General features: G+C 37.4%; 1 protein-coding gene across 2 annotated transcripts in view; it reads left to right on the top strand.

Moving 5' to 3' along the window:
- MGAT4A (alpha-1,3-mannosyl-glycoprotein 4-beta-N-acetylglucosaminyltransferase A) overlaps positions 1-27,570 on the top strand; it is a 72,289-nt gene that overhangs the window by 41,666 nt on the left and 3,053 nt on the right. For both annotated transcript variants that reach the window (XM_059466084.1, XM_059466085.1), the window contains exons 6-13: positions 2,301-2,347; positions 2,907-3,020; positions 3,632-3,707; positions 5,064-5,178; positions 13,080-13,210; positions 13,796-13,903; positions 14,287-14,480; positions 26,494-26,572. In XM_059466084.1, coding sequence (XP_059322067.1) covers positions 2,301-2,347; positions 2,907-3,020; positions 3,632-3,707; positions 5,064-5,178; positions 13,080-13,210; positions 13,796-13,903; positions 14,287-14,480; positions 26,494-26,572 — 864 coding nt within the window. The remainder of the gene's footprint in view (positions 1-2,300; positions 2,348-2,906; positions 3,021-3,631; positions 3,708-5,063; positions 5,179-13,079; positions 13,211-13,795; positions 13,904-14,286; positions 14,481-26,493; positions 26,573-27,570) is intronic.

Here is a 27,570-nt window from a genome sequence, read left to right as displayed (position 1 = left end):
AAATACAACTGCTTATTTTAAAATGATGGCAGAATACAGTGTTTTAATGCATTTCATCATGTGAAAAATGACATCAACTCTTCTCATCTATGTATTCTTTTTCTTTCTAAAAGTGTCATGTGCTTTTGCACTACAGTGATACAGTGATTGCTGATTGAGAAGGAAAAGTTGTCTACTAAGCCTGCAGTGGTATTTTCTGTATCTCATGTTTATAGGAGCTAGACCAGACCTTCTTGACTTTTTGTGACAGCCAAGATTACCATATGAGGTTGGAAGACTTCAAGCTGCATCTTTTTGATGTGATCCTATTGTGATTGCAGCTCTGACAGGGGGAACTGCCAGCCTTTTGTGTGAAGCACACAAACTCTCTTATTCAAGACTTTTTTTTCTTCTGATTGTGATGTTTTCTGTACAAGAGTGTAAGGTTTTACAAGCAGTAGCAAGGTTTCATGGTAGTCTGGAAAATAGGTCAAAACTATGTTCCTGCTAAGGAGGTGTGCACTAAGGCACAGACTTGTGATCAAATATATGATTCCAGTTGGCTTGAAGTTTGGCATTTATTTTAATCTCTGGAAAACTGAATAGAAACTAGCTGTGTTTCTGCTGAGTGTGTGTGTGTGTAGATATATATAAATCCTATATTTTTCTATGTAGTTTCAGTATGGACTGTATTACATGTGTTGGAGTTCTTTATGCTAGACTGAGTAATTGAAATTTGGCATGCCAACTGAAATGCAAATTATTGTCTTTTCACAGGAAGTTTGAACTGCAGCTTCTGTATTTTTAGTGCTTAAAAGACTTTGAAAAGAGAGAAAAAGAAATGCTTCAATAAAGATGGTTATATTAAAATTATTGTTAGGTAGTCACTAGGTTACTGTGATTTGCAACTGTTATACAAAACAGAAGAATTTATGTGTAACTCCATTCTATTAATTAAATGTGTATAAACAACCCATAGAGGTATTTAAACAGTGATATGTAAAGGTCCTTATGGACTTGTGAGTCTCCTTGTGTGGAACACAGTGCAAGATGACTTTTAAATTGTGAGCACCTTACCAGCTTACTAAAACCTCTGCCCTAGGCATAGCACTTAGAAGAAAATACCTACGACAAAATTACAAGAAATACTTTCTCCTCACATGTTCTTGTGGTATTTAAAATCTGCTTTTGGAAGAAATCCACTGCTGTTGTTATCCTTTTTGAAAAGCATGCGTCACTGGCATTATGTTTGATTTCATAAAAATAAATCTTTAAAAAATAGAAATGGTGGTTTTTTAAGATCAAAGGGTGAGCACCTTTATCAAACAAGATTAACAGTTCTATAGAAAGGCTTGGGAGGGATTTATTCTCTATGTATAATCCTTTAATGATATCCTGTGTTACAAATTCATCAGAAAAAATTTGAACTGTTCTTTTGTTTCTGGTATTTCAAAGACAATTCTTTCTCCAGAATCCTCATGAGCCAGAATCTGGGTTGATTTATAGACTATTTTTTTCAAAAATTTAAACAATATGTCAAATCATTAGATTAGTAAGTGTAACAAAGACGAGGGTTTTCAGTCACATTTATGAGTTCACAAATTCTCTTTTCTTGGAATGCATGTGTACAGCCAGGTTGAATAATTGCCCAGTGCTGGGAATTTAGATGATCTAGACTTTTCCAGAATGTCACAATTTGTATTTTCACCAACAAGTAATTTTTAGAGTAATTGTTGCATCTATGAGCAGTGAGTGATTGATGGGATTGGTTGTCCCTCAGATTTAGTCTCTGATGCAAAAAAGCAACCCTGGTCAGAAAGACAGCAGGCTCACTGCTCTCTGTGGTTGGGGCATTTGCCTTAAATGCAAAACAAAGGAGGTGTACTTTTGAAAGATAAGTGAGTGTGTGTGTGTGTGTTCAATGCTCTGTTTTCCAGAAAGAGTTCTTTGGTAATATTTTCTTATATATTATTGTGATTGAATAATAATAATAATAATAATAATAATATCAAGTTCTTCCTACACAAACAGCGATCATTTTGTCATCAAGGGCATGAGTTCTAACACTTTTCTGTTAAGTGCAGGTATAAGATAATTATTCCCCTCTGTTTACAAAAAAATTCTCACATTAGAGGTAAGACATAGCTACATGTGTATTGTGTTCTTTTATTGCTCCAATATCTTACAAATGAAAGTGATTTTCAAGGACAGCCACCTGCAATGTTTATTTCACTTGTTCTTTTGACATGTAACTCTAGAACTATCAATTAATCTATTCTTTGTTTGTTTGTTTGTTTGTTTGTTTGTTTGTTTTTCCCCAGACTGATCTTGATTATGTTAACAGTGTTGTTGCAAGCCTGGAAAGAGAGTAAGTTGTAGTTTTAATTTGGTATTTCTTAGTTTATTCGTGATAAAATAAATCAGGTTGTAAGAAGCAATTAAAAATATTCTGGAAAGAAGAGGTCATGCCTTTTTGTTTTGTGGAGCTTTGGACTTCTGAACAAAAAAAGTAAGACAAATTAAGAGGCAGTGATTCAGTAGGTTAAACTGTAAAACAGTAAGTGGGATTAAATTCTTTGATGCACCATAAACAGATGGGATTGTTTAAACATGAAGGAAATTTGTGACATCTGTGTTAGGGCCTTGTATTCTCTATGTTCAAAGAGAACTGTAGGAAAAAAATCACTAGTTTCTGAAAAAGCACAAAAAAATGTTTAGAATGTAGTTTAATTCTGACTGGCAGAAGGTGATAGAGCTCTGAAGGACATGCTAAGGAAAACAATGCTTTTTTCTATACTGCTGTTCTTCTATATGGCTCATTTGAGCAAGTCCTCATACCCAGATGCTGCAACTGCTCCAACAGACAGCGAGCAGGAACTACAGGACTCAGGATCTCTCCTGTGACTTCAGGATGTTTCCATTGACAGGTTTTCTACAGAGATCAATTCTGGCTTGGTGGAAGTAATAGCCCCTCCTGCAACATACTATCCTGACTTGTCAAACTTGAAAGAAACATTTGGAGACTCAAAAGAGAGAGTGAGGTAAGTTTATTCTCCCAGATCTTTTCCCATCTCCTCCCACACCCACACTTTGGTTGTTTATAAAATGGCAAGTGGGATGTGAATTCTTGAAATGTTTTCTTACTGTAATTCTTGCAAGTGTGGGGATGCTAAAAGTGCTCTATGAATCCATCTCAGTCTTAGCTACATGCTGCTCTGTGCATGATCAGAGCCTATGCTTGGTTGAATCCATTTAGTGTTTAAATATGAGAGGACAACTGAGACTTTTGATATACTTTTATTCCTGTATGTGGACTCTTTCATTTGATGGTTTTCTTCATGAAATACAGGGTAAAACCCAGTAGTACTTGTTGAATTACCATTTTAAATGCACATGTGTTTTTAGTGAAATGTCAGGTAATTGTGACAAAGGTTCAAATTAAACCGGTTTGATGTCTGTATTAAAGCATAAGGTGAAAGCTTTGTTCCTTTTCCTTTCAGACAGTGGATTTCCTGAGGGAACAATGCCAAAAGCAGCTGTCCTAACATTTCACTAATATGTGTCATTCTTCACAATGAAATTTACTTTATATTGCCAGCTTGTATTGAAATAACAGTTTTTCATAAACCTTAAGCTTTCAATTTAATTTCAGATGGAGAACAAAACAAAACTTGGATTATTGTTTTCTTATGATGTATGCCCAGAAAAAAGGGGTTTATTATATTCAGGTAAATTTTTCTTCTTTATTTTGAGACAAGTTTTCAAATGAGTCTCAGGAAATTATGTTGTTGGACTCATCAGAAGGACCTACACAGAACAGAGAGCTTGATCCCATCATTTAAAGAGGGCATTAAGTATGGTGGTTATGGTATATGGGAAAGTAATTTGAGCAGGATACTGTCTCACCGTCTCTGAAGTAGAAAGTAATTTATCCTATGTCACTTCTCATAAGAGACCTAGCAAGAAAAAGTGAAGGAATCCAAGCAGCTTAACTGTTTTTTCCTTGTCCCTGGAATGAATTATTGTTAAGTTGCCTAGGCAAAAAAAAAAAAAGGAAGCCAGCATAGTTTTTAGTGGGAATGAATGAGGCTAAAATCTATTTTTATTTTCTTTTGAAAGTGCAATGTCACTATAATATGACTGTTCTGTGTAGACATGGAATTTTTTTTTAAGAGGTTTCTAACAACAGAGTTAAGTAGCTCTTCCCTTTAGCTCAGAATTGTTCCTATCCTGTGTTTCTGCTTTGAAGTAGAAATCTTACCTACAGGTATTGCAGATTTAGTAACTGCACTGATGATCTTTATTTAGATGTTGTGCCTGTGTCCTTGGGGTGTAAAGTCCCACACATCTCATCTAGTTTTCACAAAGCTCTGCTGACTCCTCTCTGAGCGCTGTTGGAGTCTCAGCTCTCTGGGAAGCTGCAGAGCCAACAGCATGTGACAGTCTGGTTTGATACTGAGAAGTTGCACAAATATTAGTGCCAGCACGAGGGGGAGGACATGACAGCACTGTGGGAAAGGACAGGAGAGGCAGGATCCTTAATGCAGCAATGGCCTTACAGCGCCTACTGTGAATTAAAGGGATGTAGCACCCCATGTTGGCAGCTCTGCAGCCTGGACTAGGTGGTTATGGACTGCAGATATTGTGTCTCTGAGCCTCTTGTCTCAGAGGAGGAACTCTTTCAGTGCTCTTACTTTTGTGAGTAAGCAGATAATACAGATATTAAACTTGTTCTGGTGATGCCACTTAGACCAACTTTATTTCATGGATGTTTTTCCTTTGAAGAAAGAAGCTGGAAAAGCAATGTTCTAAAGGAAGAAGTCGAGATATGTTTGTAGATTCTTACTGGTTTCTGTATTACTTTTCAACAAGGATTCTGTATTAGTTCTCCACAAATAGACAGACTGATCCCTTCAATAGTTATTCCAGGCAATGGCATCTATGTTTTATATCAGTGCTAGCATTAGAAATGCATGGCTGTGTGTTAGCAATCTATTATAAGTCAGTATTTCCTAGCTGTACTTTTTTCTATTGCTTTGCTAGTGCTTTTTTTTAATGTTGATATTGCTTCTACCTTCCTCTAGCTTGAAGATGACATTGTTGTCAAGCAGAATTATTTCAGCACAATAAAAAATTTTGCACTTCAGCTTGCTTCTGAAGATTGGATGATTCTAGAATTTTCTCAGCTGGGTTTCATTGGTAAGAAAATGTTCACTTTTGCAGTTTGAAAGAATACATTTGTACTCAGAATGTGAATTAATAGTGATCTGACTTCAAAGCAATCTTCTTTGTGCTGGAAATAGACCAAGAAGTAGAAATTCATTGCCTTTTTTTTGGAACTCTGGTTTAGCTCATGGTTGTTGCTTTTGCCCTCATTTGTTTCATATACTTTTGTATGATGGAGGCATACTCAAACTGTTGGAAAAGAGGGAATTTTTATGACCAAAAGTTAATTTATAAAAATACTAACAAGCAAACTGCAAGGCATGATTTATTTTTAATTTAGCTGCTGTTAAAACGAAAATGTAATTAAAGCATAACTGACTGAAAGAAAGAAAAACCATGAAAATTAACTCCACCTAAAATAACTTGCTGTTTGTGCCAAATTTCCAAGAATTAGCAGGCATCAGTTTGTTGCAAAGCCTGTTCTAGCTCCATCTTTCTGCTTCATGAAGGAGAAGTTACAACAATCTGTTCCTTCCTAGATGCAGTCAGTCTGTCATTTGCAATTAGCAACAATGAGAGGAGGTAATGCAGGATCTTGGGTTGTGGGTCAGATGTCAGGGTGCACTGGAAATTATGGTTCTTTGCTCTTACACTAACATCTTTTCATGGAGAGACACTAGACTTGACAGAAAAGCAATGATAGAGAAGTTTGGAAGGGATTTTACAAATCAAAAGATTATTTCATTACTACACGGATGTGTCATGATCTTTTTAAAAGCAGCAAGCTGGAGATATTCAAGGAAAAATCAAAAGCTGGGGCAGACTTTGGAGATTCCTGTGGCCAACACAAATGGTTCCAATATGGAGGCTGTAAGTTAAGTTCAGAACAGAAAGAAAATCCTATGTGTAACAGATAAAAATGCAGCCCTGAGTTCTGTCATTCTCTTGGAAATTCTTGTTGTTCTCTTTCCTTTGGGTCTACTTGCCAGAGAATGGCTTCATTTTTAGCTCAGTGACCCATAATGGTTTTATTGAGAACTGAGCATGTTGGCACTACTTGAATATGTGCTGTCCTGTTTCCAGCTCAGCATCAGGTGGGCAATAGTTCCCTGACTTTGGGAGTCTCAGAGGTTCCTGGAGTAGAAAGGAAAACAGAAATTATCCCTCCTACATGCCATGTTAGGGTGCAGAATGCAGACTTTGCACACTTGCCTGCCTGTTTAACCTACAGAAACAGTGGGGAGGAGGAAAGGAAATGGGCAGAGTGAAGTCTCCTGATACACCTGGCCATCACCTAACTGCTTTGGTCTCCCATCAGAGATACACTGCTGATGAAATAATTATGGAATTGATTCTGTGGCCTTAGAGGTGGGAGAAATAGGAAATTATGCTGCCTAGCATGGAAAAATAAGTTAAGTAGTTTACTGACATCTTGCCCTAAATAAACTTCTCCTTGATTGGGGAACTCCTTGCAACATTCTGTTTTGTGTTAGCAGAGACTGCTTGAATACAGCATTTGATAAGATTTTGTTTCTACTGTTAAGCAGTAAAGCAGTTACCCAGACTAAGCCCACAATTTGAGTTTTAGCTCCAGTCTAATTGCACTTTAAGTGTAAATTCTCTGTGGAGTCCCTGGGCTATAGAATTTACATCTATTCTACATTTGCCTGATTTAGTAGTAGAATGTGCTCACTTACAAATTGCCACTCTGCAAGAATGACACACCAAATGTGCATAAAACCAAATGTGCATAAAACCAACTTACACTTTAGGATGTGTGCTGTATACCCCATGCAGTTGTATTTCAGGTCACTTAACTTGCTTTGTATTTGTGTATTTCAGCCCCCACCCCACCATTCTATTCTCTGCTTTAGAGAGCACAGTGTTTAAGCCTGGTGGAGTAGGTAGATAGTTCTTAATACTGAGACTTGGCTTAATGAAAAGCACAACTCTTTAAAAATATCTTGTTTTTCTACACTGTCTGTATACTTCTAGGCAGTGTGGGCTCTGAAAGTAGCTGTAGTTAAATTTAGTTGTTAGCTCCTGCTGCTTGCATCCCTGTTCTTTGTTCCTTGTATCATATTTGTTTGCCTCCTTTTAACTGGATGATATCAGTAGAATTTCAGATGCATTTAGCTATGGCTACAGATCTTAATGTTGCTTTTCTACTCAGAAAATTAAGTTAGATTTTTTTTTCTTCTTCCAATATAGCTACTTATTATGTTTTTAAGCTTTGAGAGGAAAATTAGTATTCATAGGAGTATCTAAAACTTTTGGCTCTGGTACACATTGGTGTGCTATAATCATATATTGCTTGGAAATTTTATGCAAGTAATGTAGATTTTTCTCATCTCTGCTCCATCCCTTTATGGATCTTGATGCAGCCTGATACTGTGGCAATTTGGTAATGCAGACACCTTTGGGAAGAGCAACAGTAGTTTGTAACTGGGGATCAGTTTTATGTGTAGATGTCCAAGAAATAATGTAGAGCACTGAGTTCACAGAATCATAGAATGGCCTGGTGTGGAAAGGACCTTGAAGTCATCCAGTTCCAACCCCCCTGCCAAGGACAAGGACGCCTGTCCCTAGCCCAAGTTGCTCAGAGCTCCATCCGGCCTGGCTTTGAACACTTCCAGGGATGGATTATCCACAGCTTCTCTGGGCAACTGTTGTCTAGATGCTACTGATTTAGAAATAATCTCTCAAAAAGAGAGGTGTGGTTGATTCACTGTTAGCTGTTGGAAACCTTGTTTGGCTTGCAAGATTGCGAGGTAAAAATGTGGGATTTTTTGTCATAGTGTATTTCTGAACTGAAAATCTAATTTATGCAAGTGCTACACGAGGAAGTGGCAAATGTAGCTATTTAGGCTGACAGCAGGATTATAGAATTCTGTCACCTCTGCTACAGAACAGACGTTGCTTCCTTTGGTTTTTTTTAATCCTGAAAGCATAGTCTTAAGTGCTGTCAAGTATCTAATAAATAATGGGTGAGATGTATGCTGTTTCCTTAAGAAGCTCTGGGGAAGGAGATGTATCTTTTACTCTTCTGGATTCTTGTTTGCACTATGAGACCTGTGACATAATGTAGGAAAGTCCTACTGGCTTTTTATGAGGAATAATGATTTGTCTTCCAACTGCCTGTGAGCTGAAGTGTTTTTCAGAGGAACTGCAATCCTTGCACTGTACCTATAATGCCAGCTGTCACAAACATTTCATGCAGTGGTCTGAAATGGCCTTTTGGTTGTCTTGTGCAATTCCTCTGAGTCTTGTTGTGTCCTGATGTTTTAAGGCCTATTGTTTTGATTATTTTAAGTTGTTCTGATTGCAGTTTTGCTCAAGCTGTGCACATAGTTGAAGTTTGGGAGAGAGTAGAGCAAGTCAAACATTTGAGCTTTAAATAACTTCAAAGAGATTCTGGTTTTAATGCCAGCAATTTGCATATCATTACCAGGGAAAGCATTGAAAACATCAGCTATGGCTAGAATATGTGCTTGCAGGTGTAAAATTATTGTTGGTGTAGACTCAATATTTGTGATGCTCATGTGGAAGAATTAAAATGATTTAGATATTGGCAGTTCAGAGAACTAGAAAACAAAGTGTTTCATTTAGTATGTGCCTTGTATTTGCCAGCAAAATACTGAGATGGCCAGAATAGTTCACTAAGGATGGCCTTTAAAAGGACTGAAAAATGAATAGAAGTCTTGTCAGGACACAGAAAATACAGAAAGTGTTCCACAGGTTTGTTTGTTTTTTTTTTTTTTTTTCAGTCTTGATTGTCGTTTTTATCAATATAGATAAATAAATTTGAGAAGGTCGACATTTTGTATCTTTAGGGTTTTATGGAGCAAACTTTTACCTTTGTCTCTTAGTTCTTTCAGATTTTGAAGTTTTCCTCACAATGATAGGTTGCATGTGCCCAGAATCCAAAAGCTCTGAAGTTTTGTCAGCAGAGTGTTCTGGATTTATGACTGTTCCCATGCACTGTACCAAGTGCATTTACATGGTGCAGGATGAGCCATTGCTTCATTCTTTCTCAGAGTTTGCAGTTTGAGGCAGTGTGTGTTCACTGCAGTGTTTTGCTTAGGTCCCTTTGGCTTGATGATTTCTGGCTGCATATTAGGGATGGCCAGTGGGCAATCCCTAGGTTGGATGTTGGTGGTGTCTCAGTGGTTCTGAGGCTCACAGCACTTTCCTCATGGGAGCTGCAGGATAGAAGGACCTCAGCAAATGTTGCTGCTTGTTCTTGGGCTGTGGCTGTGCCCTAGGGAAGCCAGGCTGGTGCTGCTCTGCTGCTCTTGGTTAGGAGAATCTAGGCAAGGGCTTGGTTGATTTGGATCCAGAGGGGCTGAGTGTTGGATCTCTGCAGTAGGAGTTGTACTGGGTAGGTTTTCATTACAAGGACTAGGTGTGCCCAGTCAGGGATCCAGAGCTTTGAAGGCCCGTTTAACCAGAGACTTCACTGCAGAGCTCTGGTTTTGAGCTGCTGTAGAGAGACTGTTTTGATGGAAAAAAGGAGACATGGATCCATGGCAGAACTGCTGTGCAGGTGGTGTCCTGAGACAGAAATGACAGATGAGTGAGGTGATGTTATGCAGAGGGACAAGGGGCTGGGGCCAAGCTGTGCCAAGCTGTGTGTGACAGCATTTCAGATAGTGATATGGGGATGTCTGTCCTTGGTTACTGAAGGAAGACAAGGGCTTGTCTTGGGATCAGGGTGTTTCCTGTTCATCTTTGCTCCAGTGTTCATTAGGAATTAACACGAGAAGACTTTGTGTTCACTGTTGAACACTTCCATGGTGTGAGTGTTACACTCACAGTGATGTGAGTGTAAGGCAAAGAGGCTGCTTGATCTAAAGATGCCAGTGCAGGTACAGCTGGCTCACCTCTCTTATTCTGACTAGCTGCAGTTGGATGTGTCAGAGTGGCTTGGTTGGTTGGTTTGGTTTTTTGTGGTTGGTTGGGCTTTGTTTGCTGTGTTTTTTCCTGCTGTGCCCTGTGAAATAACCATGGCAATTAGATTGCCCCCCAAGTCTGGGGTGGTTGACTCATGGTGGACAGTAGACTGCCAGCCTAGAGGAAACTGCCTCTGAGCCTAGACAAGTTTGCCATATGGGGGTAAATAATGCATTGATATCCTGTTTCTATTTTATGTAAAATTAGGATAACTTAAATTAGGGATAAGAGTAAATTCCTACTCATATCTTCAGTCTTGTTCTCAGTTTACTTAATTGTAGCATCCTGTTCCTTCATGCCAAGTTCTCAGTGACATGGTCTGTGGGTGAGGACAAGGCAGTAATCCTTATGTTCTTCAGAAGATGAGCTAGTCAAAGGAAAAAAAAGTCAGTGTGATTCTTCTGCTCTGTCCTTGAGTAGAAGAATAAAAGGATTCTAGAGCATCATGGCTGTTTATAGATCCTGGAAGAGGCATTGAGATTAGGGCAATATTTCTGTCTTCTGACTCTCATCATATTGTGCATCTCTCTGACAACACATGGAAAGGTGCACTTTGTATGGAAACAGATGTGACTGACAGACTGCCTCAGCAGCTGTCACCTAGAAATTATGGTTTCAGACCTGTAAAAATCCCAGAAACATCTCATTAGTTCCATTTTTTAGCTGGTGTTTTATCAGGGCTTACAATATTTTTCTCCTCTCTTGCCCTATGCCTTTGGAAGCAATAGGCAGAGATGAATCACCAGCAAAATTGGGGTCTGTTTAGTTGGAAGTGTGACAAGCTGAAAGCTGTTATTCTGCATGACTATTTTACACAACATTTAACTAATCATATGATTGTTTCCTACCCATTTTTAAATATTTACTTCCACAAATAATGCCAAACAATGTACTAATAAAAATAATAACATCTTTTTGATGTCTTTTAAGAATAAAGCTTTGCAATTGTCCCTAGTTTAGTAAGTGTTGTCCCTTGTGTAGTGGAAGCTTCAGATTTTAGTTACAGAGTATTTTCATGTGGAGATACCTATTTGAGGACCTCATTACAGCAGCAACTTAAAAGTGATGACAATATTTTGCTTTGTAAAGGGCTGGGTGAAAAGTTTCTGTAAGGGACAACGTTGATATAGCAATGTTATTGTTAATAAATCAGTTATTGTTTTATCACATTTACTTTTCCACCCCAGTGTGTAAATTGTCTACTATAATGAGTATAGCATCATTCTAACAGGTGAAATAATTGGTGCTTTAGTCAGAGGTTTCTTCCATATTTGTTTTATGGCATGATGATGTAGTCTAACTCAGACACCTCCAGACTGCTCTCAGAGTTTCCATTGAGTATTCTTGCATTGGTTTTGTTCTGATGCAATTTTGCACAAGTCATAAAGGAAAGAGATTGCATCAGGCACCTGCTTTCTGAAAGGGGCAAGGCTCTGCCAGTGATCTCCTCTTAATGTCTACTCCTGCTGGTTTTCCTAAGAGTAGAGAAAATATTAGAAATTCTCCCACTTGGGGAACTTGTTATTTAGAAAGTCTATGGAGGCCTCTTCACAAGTGGAAAAAACCCTCAAAACATTTCCCATGCCCGAGTGCTCTGTGTCAGTGTGTTGTACAGGACTCTGAAATGTGGATAGACAGAGGACTTGCATTGGAATAGAGCTTCTGCTGGACTCTGATCCATTGGTGCACACGTGTCCCAACAGCCCATCCCTGTTCAGCCCAGCACTGCCCACATCTCAGCAACATCTGCAGAACTGAATCCCTTCAGCAGATGTCTTCCTGAGAGATCCATTGTTACATGAAGTCTTTCTTCCTTGCTTTCTCTGTTGAAACCTAGCAAAGACTTCAGACTTCATCTGCAGACCTGGTGATGTTTTCTGAATCTGCCTTGAAATCAGGAGCTGCCTTTGGGATTTTAGCTGGCATGTGGTCATAGTATCATTTTTTTTGGAAAAGACCATTGAGACAAAACACTAACTCAGCACTGCCAAATCTACACTAAACCATGTCCTCAGGTGCCACATCTATACATCTTTTAAATACCTCCAGGGATGTTGCCTTAAGCATTCCCCTCAGCAGCCTGTTCCAATGCTTCAGTGCACTTGTCAGCCTTGGACTGCCCCACTGCCAGTTGTGATGCTCCTGTAGCAGTGTTTTCATGCAAGGCACCTTCTCCAAGTGCTGCATTCAGATTGACACAGTAGCCCTGTGTATCGGCCGCCTTTCTCTTCAGACACCTCTACTGCCAGAGGAGTGTGTTCCACAACCATGTAGGTGATTGCTCATATTGATATTAGATAGACTTTCTTTATCAACTGTAAGTTTCCTTCTTTTGCAAAGGCCCCTTTAAGCCTCCCAGTCTTCAGGATTCCCAAGAATCCTTTTGCACAGTGCCACCCAGAAGTCCTGCTGATGGCCTGTGCACTGCAGAAAAATACTCTGGTTGCTGGGGGATGTCTCTTTTTGAGTTGCATTGTCTCTGGTTATGTTCTGGAACCTTCCTTCTTTCCTTTTTATTTCCTGCCTGGGAGGTTCTGAGTTAGTGGTAGATGTTGCATCTCTGCTTTCTGTACCTGCAGTAGCTGAAACTGTGTGACTGGGCAGATAACACTTGCAATACCCCTCACATCAGGTGCTTGAACTTACTGGTGACATGGGCAACAATAGATGCCAATCCATAACTCTTCTTTCTCTTAATTTTAAAAACTGACAATTTCTATTCTTAAGGAGACTTTCAGTGTATACATAGAATATACAGTGAATTTTTTGATAGCACCAAGATATATGACAAGTTATTGTTTGAATAGCTGTTTTATTTAGTTGAAAGGTATGGAGCTTCTAATAACATTGAAATTTCAAGTTGTTCAGTGCTAATATTTCTTGTCTTGGCACAAATATTATATCTGCTATCTCATTTATTTCAAAAGAAAGTGTTATCTCTAATCTAAAGTAACTCCAGCTATTCTTAATGTCACCCACAGGTAAAATGTTCCAGTCTCCAGATATCACTCTTATTGTAGAGTTCATATTTATGTTTTATAAAGAGAAACCTATTGATTGGCTCCTGGACCATATCCTCTGGGTGAAAGTGTGTAACCCTGAGAAAGATGCTGTAAGTTTTTTTTTTATTATAAAGCTTCTAAAATGTTTCTATGATGATGAATGAGTTAATTTTTGTGAGCTGGAAGCCAGCATAGTATACTTTATAGTTACTGCATGCTCTGGAAGAGTCTTTCTTCCTGCCATGATTATTATCTCAAAAAGAACTTCAGAGGGACAGTTCTCAGGACCATCATAGCTGTTATTGCTTCAGATTTTGGATGCAGCAGGATAAAAAGCAAAAGTCTAGTAAGATTCTATGTGTAACAGACCTAAAATAAACTTATACTGTAACCACTGGAGAAGCTCTGCAGAATGTCACTGCTTGGGTAGAAGTCTTGGAGAAAGTTACAAATGGGGAATGAACTTCATATTTTGGTCCTCTATTTCTCAAGAGATTCCCTTGCTGAATAAACAGGTTCTGTGCAAGGACCTTGAACAGTATTACATTTGCACAGCAGTCTTGATAGATTTCGGGAATGAAAACAAGAAAAACTGCATAAATAGGCCTAGGTTCTTACCTTGTGTTGGTTTTTACTAACGTGTTGTTTTGTTTTTGTTTTTTATCCCACCGTTACCTTTTCCCCCGCCTTTTCAGAAACATTGTGATCGACAGAAATCTAACCTACGGATACGCTTCAGGCCTTCTCTTTTCCAGCATGTTGGCCTCCACTCTTCTCTAGCAGGGAAGATCCAGAAACTCACAGTTAGTAGAAAACATTTCCCTTCCTTTACAGAGCAGGCTGATTAAATGAAAAACATTGTGGAGAAAAAGAGTCTTCTCTTGTTGCCTTGCATTTTTGAGCATGATGTATACTGCTCCAACTGGAATTAAATCTGATACAGACTGGTTGCTACTATAATGTAGAAGTGCCGGTCCAGCATATTTATGTGGATTTTTTCTATTTTTTTTTTACTTTAATGGAATGTCCATATTATTGAGCAGTACAAGATCTGATGCACCCAAAATGAGTAATGCATTAATTTTCCATTTTATGCCAATATTTGTTTTAAGTGTAACCACTTGGGAAAGGATCATAATAAACAATGTTGTCTGACCAGCATGATGTTTGTCTGTCTTTCAATTAGGATAAAGACTTCCTGAAACCATTACTGCACAAAATCCACGTGAATCCACCTGCAGAGGTTTCGACATCTTTAAAAGTCTACCAGGGGCACACGCTAGAAAAAACCTACGTAGGGGAAGATTTTTTCTGGGCTGTCACACCAGTTGCTGGAGATTATATACTCTTTAAATTTGACAAGCCAGTCAATGTAGAAAGGTTAGTAATTACTTGCTGCTGGTCTCATATATGAAGTTGCTTGTGCCAAGAATGCTTTAAGGTAGAATTTGAGGCTGTCATTGTAACCTAAAGTGAAATGGTGTAGGACATTTGGAGTTCAGCTGAAAGAGTGACCATTACTGTCTTCCCTCTAATTCTCTTACTATGATAAATCTTGTCTTGCTTTTAAATTTTCCTTTTCATTTAATCTAGAGCCTTTATGAAAAATGCAATGCAAAGCCAGTGCTTCTCTGATGCAGAGAATTTAAAAGAAGCCAATTTGGTCCTATTTGTATTTGGTTAGTCTGTTTCTAATTACAGAGCAATTGTACAGCATGGTTGTTGTACAGTGTGTTTTGCCCTGTGGCCTTGGTCCCTTGGTTATCCAGATCAGAAATCTTGCTGGAGCATAAAAGGATGTCCCCAGAGCTGAAAGCTGGGGACTCTGAAGGGCAGTATTTTTTTAAGATGTAGCTTTAGAGCTTGAAACAAGTCACTGTGCTAAGATTCCAGGTTGACCTGTTTAAAAAATATTAGAATGCAACAAAAAAGAAAGGGGGGTGTTTGCTTTCAGAATACAAATATCTGAGATTTGATGGGGGACTAAAGGTGACTTCTTTTCAACTACTGGTCAGATGAATTAAGGGTAGTCAAGGTACAATTAGCACTGTAGAGATTAGTCATCCTTTAGTTTTCTTGAGACTCATTTGCTGCTTTGCTGGCTACTGTCTCGCCAACATAGTAATTCAAGATTTATAAAATACTTGGTTTATTTAATGTCCAGTTAAATATTGCTATGTTAGTGGATTCCTTTTCTCCTTACTTCACACACCTTATGTGTTTTTTTTTTTTTAGACCAATACCTATAGCCTGGTAGAACAAAGTTTTTTTGAATCAATTTGACTGAATGTTTTTCTTGTGAAGGAGACATTTTTGCTGTCCTGAATCCAATTAGTCAACTTGTGTACCTTGGTACATAATCAAAGGCTAAATCTTCACCTTGGCTTAGCACAACAGGGAAGATTTTTCCCTTGTGACTATGTTGTTCCAAACTAGTCTGACCTGTGAAACCCAAGGTGGTTGTTTGAGATGTCAGATTACTGTCTCAGTTGATTGCTAGGCTTTGAAAGACTCCCCTGGTTGGCTGTCCCAGGTGCATGTGTGGAGGAGCATAACTGCCACACCTCCTTGGATTAAAGGCAAAACATTTTTTCTGTGCCAACAGTTGAAAAAATGCATTTTTTAATACATGCTGGCTTAATGCTGAAGGGAGCTAGGGGAATGAGAAAGTACTAATTATCTGTGTAAAAGGTGGGAAAATAATGGTCATTGTTGTGCCTTGGAAAATTGTAGCCAGGCCTAAGGTAGTTATGTCCACCTGCTGTGTTAAAGAATAGTCTTAGCTGTAGAGGATTATATGTTTTATTTTTTTTGAGGCGAAGAAGTGGGGCTTTTCAGGGTCTTGTTTTGTTTGGTTTGGGGTTTCTTTTGTTTTTGGGAGTTTGTTTTGGTTTTTTTTTTTTGGGTGGGATGGTGATTTTTGGAGGGTTTTTTGTTTGGTTTTCTTTGCTGTTGTTCTGGGAGGTTTTATGGTTGTGTGTTTTTTGTGGAGGTTTATTGGGCTGTAGGATTTGTTTTTTTGGGGATTTTTGTGTTGGTTTGGTTTTTGTTTGGTTGTACAATTTGGGGGTTGTTGTTTTTTGTTTTTCCTTGGTTGTTTTGTCCTCTTAGTTTTATTTATTGAAGAAATGTATTTTGGTTTTAGAAGAAAGGAAACATCTTGCATTCTGTTGCTTCCTTAAAGGAAGTTCACAAGTTTGAAATATGCTACCTATTCAGCTATCATTGTAAGCCATTTCAAAGTTTATTATAACTTTTAGCTTCTATTGCCACAGTGTCCTCAAAAATACAGTATTTTACCTTTCTGAACTCAGTAACTAATTAGATTTACAGGTGTTGTAATTTCAAATTTTTGGGGACTTGTTTGTCTGTGTAACTTGAGCAGCAGCTGCAGAATTTGGCAAGTGCAGGTCTAGTAGAGCAGTGGAGTTTCCTGATATTTCAAGGATGCTTACTGAGGCAGTCAAAAATAAAACTGTGACTGGCAGATTGAAACACAGAAAAGGGAAAATGGACCAAGTATTTGCAAGACTTACCTGGTGGGGAAATGCATCTGATGGTGGGAATTAAGAGTAGAAAATACACTTTTGATAGCAATCTTCTGTCTGAAAAGACGCAACAGGCTTTTTCTTTTTTCCTTTTAAGTATTAGAAGAGCTCTATGAATTTAAAGGAAAATTTGTCTGCCAAGTCATTTTGAGGTAATTGCTTAGTAACTGTCATAATAAATTTGTGATGAAGAAGTTTTTTAATGGAAATACTGACCACAGCTCAGACTGAATAAATAGCACATCTATTGCACTTTGACAGAGCACTGACTTGTTCCTGTAGTTTATTTTTCCACACCAAATGTTTTGCTGAACTGAATTTGAGTTTTCTGCAGTTCAGTAATTAGCTTTCATTAAGTCTTTAAATATTTAATTTTTGAGATCTGAGAATATTGTCAGGGATAACACTGTCACGGATCTCTTAACTTAAAGTGAGAACTGAGCTCACTTCACTGAGCAGAAAGTAGCATTTGTTCCTACTTTATGCAAGACCTGGCTGGCAGATTCCTGCTGAATATTAAGCAGTCAAATAGATGGTGCTTGTTCTAAACCACACCTGGAGATCAGGGACATGTAAATGGAAACATTCTAATGCTTGCTTTAGTGACAGCTCTTGTGCCGAAGCTTTCTAGGCTCTTTCAAAGCAAAAGTTCTCCAGCCAAAACACCAAAGTTCCTTAATAGTAATCTACGGTCTCATCCTTTGCAATAAGAAAATATATATATTTCTTTCAGTAGAAAATCCTGGAGAAGGAAGGTAGATTGAAGGAGGTTCCTCTTAAAAAGAAATTGTTTGGCAGTGTTGAAGACATGTTTGGTTTTGTTTGTTTTGTGTTGTTTAAATAAAGGGATGGACTGTTCTCTAAATGCTCAAAACAGCCTACATTGTAAAGATAAATAGTATTGAATATCTGTTCCCTCAGGTTTTTTGCATAATTATTGTAATCCACTTTGCTGTTTTGGCACGTGCATTGCTGTTCCAAGCACAGATTTATTAAATCTGACAATTGTACTTAAGAGTTTCTTTATGAACCAGTCAAAACACATCTGAGAAAGACATTCCATTGCAGCACTTAGGTGATGCTGGTGTCCATCACCAACACAACCTTTCCTTTTTTGACTAAGTTTCAGAATCCTCCTTATAGGTGTGATTGACACAAGTCAGATGTTGTTTTCAAAGAACATATGCACTAATTACTTTGAGAAAACCCTTGAAAAAGTGCATAACACATGGCTGTTCTGCCGTAGGAATTAAGAATGGATATTTTTAGACAGGGCTTCAGGTTTGCTTCAGTATAAATGTATTTTAAATGCTGACTTTTATTTTAAAAGAAAAAAGCTTTTTCTTCTTTTAAAAGAAAAAAGCTGCAGGAAAAGACAAGTATGTATTTTATACTGTGAGAAAAAAAGAAACACCGAAAACCAAAACTCACCCCAACCTCACTAGTATACATTTATACATTTGCTTTATATTTTTAAAATATGAGGCTCATATTTTAAAGGTTAAGAGGTTTCTTGTATGTAACTGCTTCACAGAATCATTAAGGTTAGAAGAGACCTTCAAGGTCATCTAGTCCACCAATCAGCCCAGCACCCCTATCCCTAAGTGCCACATAGAGTTGCTTCTTGGAAGCTTCCTGAGATGGTGACTCCATCATCTCCCTGGACATTATTTCAATGCCTGACTGCTCTTTCAGTGCAGAAAATATTTCTGGTATCTAATCTGAACCTCCCCTGATGCAACCTAAGCCATTTCCTCTGAGGCATGGTAGAAGAGACTGACCCTCACCTGGCTCCAGCCACAGGACTTGTGCTCCAGACCCTTCTGCAATACTGCTTCATAGTGTTATTTGGAATGTTTTCAAAAGGATTAGCTGGTTACTTTTTTTAGGGGAGGTACCCCTAAAAAATGGGGTTTTGTTTGTAGTATTGGGTTTTTTCCTTCCTTTTCCCCCCAGCACTGCTTTGAACTCTATAGTTGCCCTGTAGCTGGTTGGCCTCTCCTTTTACCAAGTTTTTGAGTAGTCATCCTCTTTTGACATTGGCTATTAATAAAGTGACTTTATGAGGTACAACTTGCTGACTGGGATTTCGGTTTTAAAGTAGACTCTTAATACCTTGACAAAACACCTTGTAGATTATATTTGACTCTGATATTGGCATAGATACTGGATGTGCAGTATTTGAGACTGTTCATCTCATTTTCTGTGTTCTGGGCACAGGGATCACAGGGAACACATGATGCTAACCTCACTTATATTTCCCCTGACATCTTCTCACAACACAGAATTAATAGTCATGCAAGAAAATCTATTTTTGACTATTTAAGCTAGAAAATCAATATGTTGAGTGTGAATAGTATCTTGTTGGACTCCTGGTAACTAAAGTTATACATTATTTTGTCTGCTTTGAAATTATTGTGACAGTGCTGAAAAATACCTACATAAAATGACAGATGGGTGTGTGATATTTTGTAAAGAAAAATAAAGGCAGCTTTTAAAACAAGTTCTCTAGCAGTGAAAAATAAAATTATTTTTTTTAAGTACAAAACAGTTACCAAAAAAGTATCATAGCAGTTAGTCTTGCATGTATCCAAAATATAATTAACTATGCATCCTACAGGGATGCAAGTCCTCCTGTGGCTAGAGACATACAAGATGAAATGCATTACATCAGAAAAAAACCTTCCTAACAGCTTTCCAAAACTGGAAATAGAACTTCCTCATCATTTGCTTTTGCAGTACCAACCACTCAAAACCTAGAGACCTGCAAAATTGTTTTGGTTTTAGATGAGTACAGCAGTGACTTGCCTGATGTAGAAGCTGTTCTTTGTTCATAATCACTGTTCAGTGTAGAACCTCCCCTTCAGCCCAATGCATTAAACCTTTTATGGGCAGTTTTAGCTCAAGAACCATGTAAGTGCATAAACACAGAGTGTATAGTTTAGAAGTAATTCTCTAATTCTGATTGTAAAGATGTTTGCTATTAAAGTGCAACACGATTTTATAAGCTTGTAATGGTCATGTCAGCTGATAGGAAATATTTGAAAATCTCTGAGTGTATTATTTTAAATGTTTTGGTGTTTGTCAGTACATTTCAGGTGGGATAATACTTTTAGTGTACATAAAAGAGAATTTGAGAACTTTGGTTTTTCTGTTTGCATAAGCTTCTGTACTAATGAGTAGAACATCCTCAAATGGATGCACTGACAGCCAGGATTTGGCAGGCAGGCTCCCAGGCACTGATGCTGTTTGCTCTGGGCATGGAATTCTGCCCATAACAATGAGGCCAGGACTTCATATGAAAAGGGAAAAAACCCTCAAAGTATGGATCAGAGACAGAAGAAGAGAGTTGCCTAAGCCAAGGACGTGCTGCTTCTTCCTTAATGGTACTAATATCCAAGATTTGTGTACTTGGCAGCGTTCCTGGATTTATAGTTCTTACTCAGAAATCTTGGAGGCTTACTGCTGTTGCCAAAATGTTAGATGCCTAATGCCACTTGAGATACTCTAAAATACTTCACGTGATTTCCAGAAGAGCTGGAGTCTCTGAGATGTCATAATTGCATCTTTGCAGCCTTTGATGAGGTCACATACCCAAGTGCAATCTCAAGGGGTGGCAAATGCCTGTGTATAGGAAAACTGAAGGGAGTTATCTGTGCTTCCCCAGCCAAGCTGGAGGAGTAAAAAATGTTTATGTGCATACACCCACATACACACACACATACTAAACTCAAAACCCCAACAAAGCCTTTCTACATCTCACTGGATTAAAAATTCAGCAGAAATAACCTTGTAAAAGAACAATCACCCCCAGCAAAAAATGCAAACAAAAAAAACCCTATCCAAAAAATAGAAAAAACCCCTAATGACCTCCAAAATGAAAAATTTAAGATTAATTTAATGCCAGACATTTTATTACAGTTGATGTGAGCCCACTCCAGAGACACAGTGCAGCTTTAGAAAGTGGATGTCACAGTCTTGTCTGGGAAACAGTAGAAGAGTAGACCAGAGAATGAGATTTTCTTACACAGCTAAATACCTTCTACACATGCTACACAAGTGAAGAGGGTTAGGAAATGGCACAGGTTTCATTGGTTCAGATTGAGTTTTGAAGTGGTGTGAGAAAAAATATTTCTTAGGCGTGTGATGGATAAAACAGACTCAGACCACTCCCCAGAATCCTTCCATCACTTCTTCACTCAAGCTACTTTGTGGTCCATTGACAAACATGAGAAAGCTCAGCCCTTTTGGTGCACTGGTCAACACTTCTGTGAAAATGGGGAATTCAACCCTTACAGCTCTCAACCATGCAGCCCAGTTTATATAAAGACACTTAGACGGGCTCATTTTGTCAGAAGAAGTGGAAATCTTACCAGGCATTTTGCACAGAAGGTAATAGGATGGGGGTTTTTTCTGTTTTGAGTTGTTTGGGGAGGCCAGGACATTTCTTCTTTGTTTATTTTTGAGGAGTTTTTCCAAATTTGGAATTATAAAAACTATATATGTGTGTATATATATATATATAAAAAAAAATATATATACATATACTTTAAAAAGCTTCCACTGCATTGCTTACCTATTGTGAGTACTTTGCAGATGCATATATATAGACTGGAGGAACTGCACTTTTTTTTGGAAGTATAAGCAATTTTTTTCAAATGACTTAGTAAGAGGCATGAAGAATAGGAGAATAAATTGAGCTTGAGAGAAGGAAAAGAAATGATTCATCTTCTGTTTGTGTTTTGCTGGAGGAAATAGTGCATGGTTAATACTGGTTTCCAGTGACAGTAGAATAACACTTCCTAATTAGGATTCTGAGAAAGTGACACAAAGGAGGTAGATTAGTTTTCTTTTACCACATTTGCATCCAGTGATCAAAAATGCTGGATAGAATTGGTGAATAATGACTCTTGCAGTGGATGATGGCATCTGTAGAAAGCCAAAAAATTGCTGACTGAATATTGCTTTTACAGAAATTCATGTTGTGCAGAATTAAAAACTCTAAGGCTGCATGTTGCTATGGATAATTTGTTCAAACATGGAAGGAAACATTTCCTCTCTGCCTTCCTACCTATTTTCCTTTTCTGAAAATGGGATATAAAATACATCAGATTGCTAAAAAACACATAAGGAGGATATGTGAAGGAAAGTATTTGATTGCTGATGTTTACAGAGCACAAAGGCCTGCATTCTTATGTTCTTAGAATCAGGTTTAGTATCAGGTCAAACAACTCGTTTCCTTCAAAACAAAACCCAAACATGTTGACAGTGGATGTGAATTGTGCTGTTTAAGGTATTTTTGTATATTGTTTCCTTTTATAAAACTGCCATAATTTACTAATATAATTGTTGTGTATTCAGTTCTATTGTAATTAGAACATGTAATTAGAACACTTTCTATAGATGAAAAAATAAGACACTTTAAATAAAACGAAGATTTTTTTTTTAACACGTAAAAGAAGTCAAATTGGGTAATACAGAGAAAAATAGTTTTTTGAGCATAAATATGCTTGGATATGCTTGAAATAAGAGAGATTCATCCCTTTATAAGCAAGATAGGGGGTGGGTAGAGGTGTGCATGGTTGTTTTGGGCTTTTTTTGAAAGCACAGGTGATGAAAAAATTCAGCTATTAAAAGAATATTAAAGTCAGCAGTTCAAATTAGTAATATTGATGAATCCATCTTATGGGGGATGTTACAAAAGGTGAGAATCTTTCTGAGGTGCTCACTATTGGAGGAATTCTGAATCTGAGTGTGGGCTTTTAAAGTACTGTAAATAGTTAACTGCATTGGCAGACTAATGGTATCTTTTGTCAGTGTACAAATGATAATCACACTTCTACCTTCCCCTCCCTTTGTGTGTTAGGGTGTGCATGAATATTTGTTTCAGCTTATTGGCTGGGGGGGTTTCCCCTCTATTTGGCTTGATTTTAGATGTGTAGTGAGTTCATAGGTTTAATTATTTCTGGTAGAGAGGAGGTTTTTCTCTGTATTTGAATACCTTATTATCTTTGACCTGTGACTCTAAAAAGACACTGCCAGCAGAAAAGGTTCTCTTAGATTCAGATACATTAGTATACTTAGCAATTGTAAATTTGAGTTAGTTTTCTCTGATGACATTGGTCCAAAATGTTCAATTGTGTTCATGTTTGAATTCTGTAATTAAGAAAGTAGTGAAGTAATATTCCATAAGGCAATAGTAGGGTTTGGTGTTTTTAACTTTAGGTGAATTTGTGTTTGGTTGGGATTACTGTATTTACAGATCCGTTGCTTTCAGAATTTTTATTTGTAGGAATGCTTCACAAGGTGTTAGGTTTAACAGGTTTAACTTGTCTACCTTCAGCAGGTAGACAAGGAAATCTTAGTGATTCTACCCTAAGAAAAATGTTAAGTAATCAGGGAAAAAAGCACATGTTTTTAATGTTTGCATGGCCTGTCATGTGTAAATCCCAGGACAGGTGTCAAAATAATTTAGCAATTGAAAGCAAAGCTATTCCCAGGTTCTTCATTATCTGTATTGAGAAATACCTACCATAGTCTGAAAACCATAAAGTCATAAAATTATTTGGGTTGGAAAAGACATTTAAGGTCATTCAGTCCAGTTATAAACCAGTGTTTCTCTTGAAAGAAAAAAGGATTGGGCCAGACATCTTACTACTGGTGTAGGAATTAAGTAAAAGGAAACAACCTCATAATCCTCTGGGTATCAACTGGATTACTCTACATTAGTGATTTAATGAGGACCCTACATGTCCTGCAAATGTCTCTGTGGTTTTTAGAAATGTCTGTTTTACTTAAAAAATATCAGATGAATAAATTAGCTCATTAGTTAGGAGACATAAGAGTCTTCTCTCCACCTGGGAGGGAGAAACCGATAATACTCTCTTGTGCAATTAAATATCTAGCATAACAGCAAGTTTGTAAAAAAGGTCTTGGCATATAAAGAGTGCAAACCCAAAAGGTTTGGGGAGGAAAAGATAGGTTACTTAAAAGCCATTTCAAGGGTTTTTGAAAGGGAGGTTTAACTGACCTTTATTTTGAAATTAGTTTTACTCTCTCAACCCATTTCCAAAGAATCTCCATTGGAAAATCTACCCTGTCAGAAAAGCAAGTTTTACAAAAGAATAGCTAATGACACTTATTTTAGGAACTGTAGAACATCTGTTTGTTCATAAATTAAATTTTATTTCTAATAAAATTTTCTAATTGGCAAATTTTAGTTCTAAACAAAATATTATAGATATGGATTAACTGTGTATGTGTATTTAGGCTTCTGTTTTCAATCTGTGTAACTTTTAATGTCTAAGTAGGTGTTATCTGTCAAGTGTTGAAGCAAGGCTCAGATATAAAAATATCCCTTCCTTTCTAAACATAATTTAAAATGTGACATGAGCATGTGTTACATTTGTGTGTGCATATGGATTAACAGATAGTTATAGAAAATATACTAAAATAGCAGGTTTGATTACATGAAAATCAGGTTTGATTAATTACTGCTGTAAATTGTTCTGGCTCCGTGCCAGGAGTGCATTGCTCTAATGGAGTGACAACTGCTGAGGAGGAGAAGCTGCAGCTCAGTCTCAAAGCTGATGGCACAGTAGGAGAAATGGTTCCTGTGGCTGTGTGCTTGCAGGGTTGTTTGTAAAAACAAGCAAACAAACCCAAATAAATAAATGACAACCCCTCACAAACAAACAAAGCCCTCACTGCTATTGCTTCCCCCAAAAAAACCATCCAAACCTCTGAAGCCAATCACTGTTCATTGAGAGCACAGTGATCCCAGGTCACAGGGAGTCTCTGGGGATTTTTAGGTGTGTCCTCTCAGAACTAAGTGGTAAGGAAAAGCAGCATGTCTGTGGTTTGGGTGGAGCCTTTGATGGCAGTACCTTAGATGGCAAGTTCCATTTTAAATTAAGTCTCCTCTGAATTGTCAGTGTTTTCAAGAGAAAATATGGCCAGTACTGCTTAGGATATCTCACTGACTAAAGTATGACTAGTTAGATCTATTAGGTCAAAAGACAGCAGAATATACTTTTGGTTTTCTGGTCAGCTTTCCAGAGAGTTTTGTTTTGCTTTTATTGAGATGTCCAATGAAGGCATCTTCCTAGAAAATAATTACTGTTACCTGTTGGGGTTTTTTGGATGTAATTAATGTCTAGAAAAAGTCACAGGATTTGTTTTGGAAGAACTGTGGGTTTTAGGTAGCTTGTATACTTTGGAATTGACTAACCTAACATTAAAGTACAGTGTGGAAATTATTTTTCTTGAGACACAGTAGTGAGGCTTATTTAGTCCAGTTCTGTTTTCCAGTCCAACTGTGCAGTTCTGCTGAAACCAATGGAATAGAAATCAGTGTAAATTTCTTGTATCACAAGTTCTATTGAGGTTTTACTCCTTTTCTGAGCCTTGATAAAAGAAATGTTCTACATGTGTGTGCACATTCTTAAAATACTTCTATTATTTTGGGGTCACAGACATTTCTGGGCTGGAGTCAGAGCACTGTTTTCTACTTGTCTTGTTGCCATGAAGTATGGATTAATGGCAGGTATTCAGCCTGGATTCAGATATATTGGATAACGACAAGCTGGAATTTACATTTCTAACTGCATCTTAATAAATTGCAAATTGAGATAATGTTTTTAATTTTAATCAAGTGATAATTTCTGAACTAATTTTGTCTCTGGCTGGTGACATATTTAATGGTGAAGAGAAATTAACAGTAAGTACCATCTAAGTTCCAATTGAAGAAAGATTTGAAATGTGTTGATAGATTTTTACATATTCATTTAAACCTAATAAAAGTAAAATATTCTTCCTAAAAGTGGCATCTGAGTAGGTGTAGGATCTAATTAGTTTATGACAGTAATCTGAATTAACTCCAGTCCACTAGAAAAAATGGCAAGTAGTGAACAATTTTCAAGCATTGATTCCACCTAGTGGTAAAAAAATATTATTACTGGTTTACATAATACATATTCAGAATAACATGAAGTTCCTGTCACATATCAAGAAAGAGGAATTAACTGTCTCTTTTGTAACATATTCTACACATGTGCAGTACTGAAAAAGCTGTTCAGAGCAGGCAGCTAGAATTTGAACACTTCACTGATTGATACTGATAGGGATGGCTTAGATAATGCTTCAAACATATTTACTCTGTCCAATTAAAAGAAATTTAATTGCACAACTGAGTGAGAGTAATGGGGACTTGAACAGGTTTAAAAAGGTACAGTTTTTTTTATATGTGTATACATGTCAAAACCAGGCTTTTTTGATTTTTTTTTTTTTTTTTGAGGGATTTTTTTCTTAAATAAATCTGCCTTTGGAATAGAAGTTTGAATTCAGGTAACATGTAGGGTGTGGATGTGGGTTGGAAATTCCTGGCACAATAATCAATGAGATTTTGCAGTGAACCATTGTGGAGAAATGGACTTGGGGAACACTCACCTGGCAAAATATTGCCTTGGCTAAGTTCCCAGAACTGTTTCAGAAAGGATCTGCAGAGTTCATCCTGTGGGCACAGGGAGAGGCAGAAGGAGGGCAGGGCTCCTGCTTCAGGAGGTGATAACAGTGTGTGCCAGGCAGTTATGACCACAGCTTTGTGTAATGCACAAATTACACATGATGCAAGCTCCCTTCCTGTGTAAAATACTGCCCAACTACTCTTTAGCAACTGAAAACCTTGACCCCTTCCAATTACAGTGATATGTGAAAGCATCTTATCCCCAGCTGATGCAGGCTTAGTATAAAAATGATGTTTATCCTTGTAACATATGTATGTGACAATTAACATGAAAGACAGTAACACAACTGATTCTGACTTTTGTTTTCCTTTTCCTTTATAGGTACTTGTTTCACAGTGGCAATCCAGAGCATCCAGGAGACATACTTCTAAACACAACTGTAGAAGTTTTGCCTTTTCAGGTACAAAATTTTTGATTTGTATCTTCTCCATTACAGAATAAAAGCAAAGCCTCTGTTTTGACTTCTTTACAGTGAGGAGACATAAATGCTTCTTTTAACTGTATAAACTTGATGTTCTGATACTTTTCCTTCTTTTAACTGGGTATGTTCACAGAAGACTATTGTAACTATTCAAATGTTCATTCAGGGTGCAGTCTGATACAAGTGCTGTTGGAAATTTCGAGGTGAACAAGGTCATTTTCTTCCAGTTCATTGCTACTATTTTAAACAAAAAAAATAAACAGTCTTCCCTCTCCTGTGTATTTTGGGAAATGGGAAACCTAAGTCAATCTACTATTTGACTTAGTAAAAAAGTCTTAGTTCAGGGATTGACACACATCCAAACCCACTAGATACTGAAATATATAGATTCTTAAAACAGAATGTGTACTTTTCTCCTGATTTCTGATGTTTCTTCCCCATAAATAAGCCAGTTTTACCACAGGAGAGTACTAAATTATCTAAAGTGTATTCTTGTTTGAAGTCAGATGGTAGGGGTTCTTTTTCTTCTACTAGATACTAGAGCTACCTATTTATATCACAAAGACTGAGAGGATTAAGAAGTTACTTCAGACAAATTTATTTTATTTAATATTAAAATGAAAAAATATCTCTGCCTTCCCCCATATACCTGCTGTAGGAATCTTGAAATCCAGGCCAAAATTGCTGTAAGTTGAATATTTTTTTAATTTTCTTTTTATCTCTTTTTTTAAGTAAGTAATCATGGAGGATTACTCACATCTCCATTTTCCTAGTCTACCTTCCTTAGAACAGGCAAAAATAGGAAATTCTTACTATTCCCATCCTTGAAAAGAAAATTGTTAGTTTGGTTCCAATTATAAAACATGCCATGTGGGATAATATATCATAAGATCTGAGGGGTTTGTTTCTCAAGACCTGTGGAAATACATTCAACCACAAAAAACAGCAGCAGCCCTCACTTCATCCAAGCTAAAGAT

This window comes from Ammospiza nelsoni, chromosome 2, assembly GCF_027579445.1.
Source record: "Ammospiza nelsoni isolate bAmmNel1 chromosome 2, bAmmNel1.pri, whole genome shotgun sequence".
NCBI classification, from domain to species: domain Eukaryota; kingdom Metazoa; phylum Chordata; class Aves; order Passeriformes; family Passerellidae; genus Ammospiza; species Ammospiza nelsoni.
The sequence above is the reverse complement of the archived record's forward strand: the minus strand, read 5'-3'. Positions and strand labels throughout refer to the sequence as shown.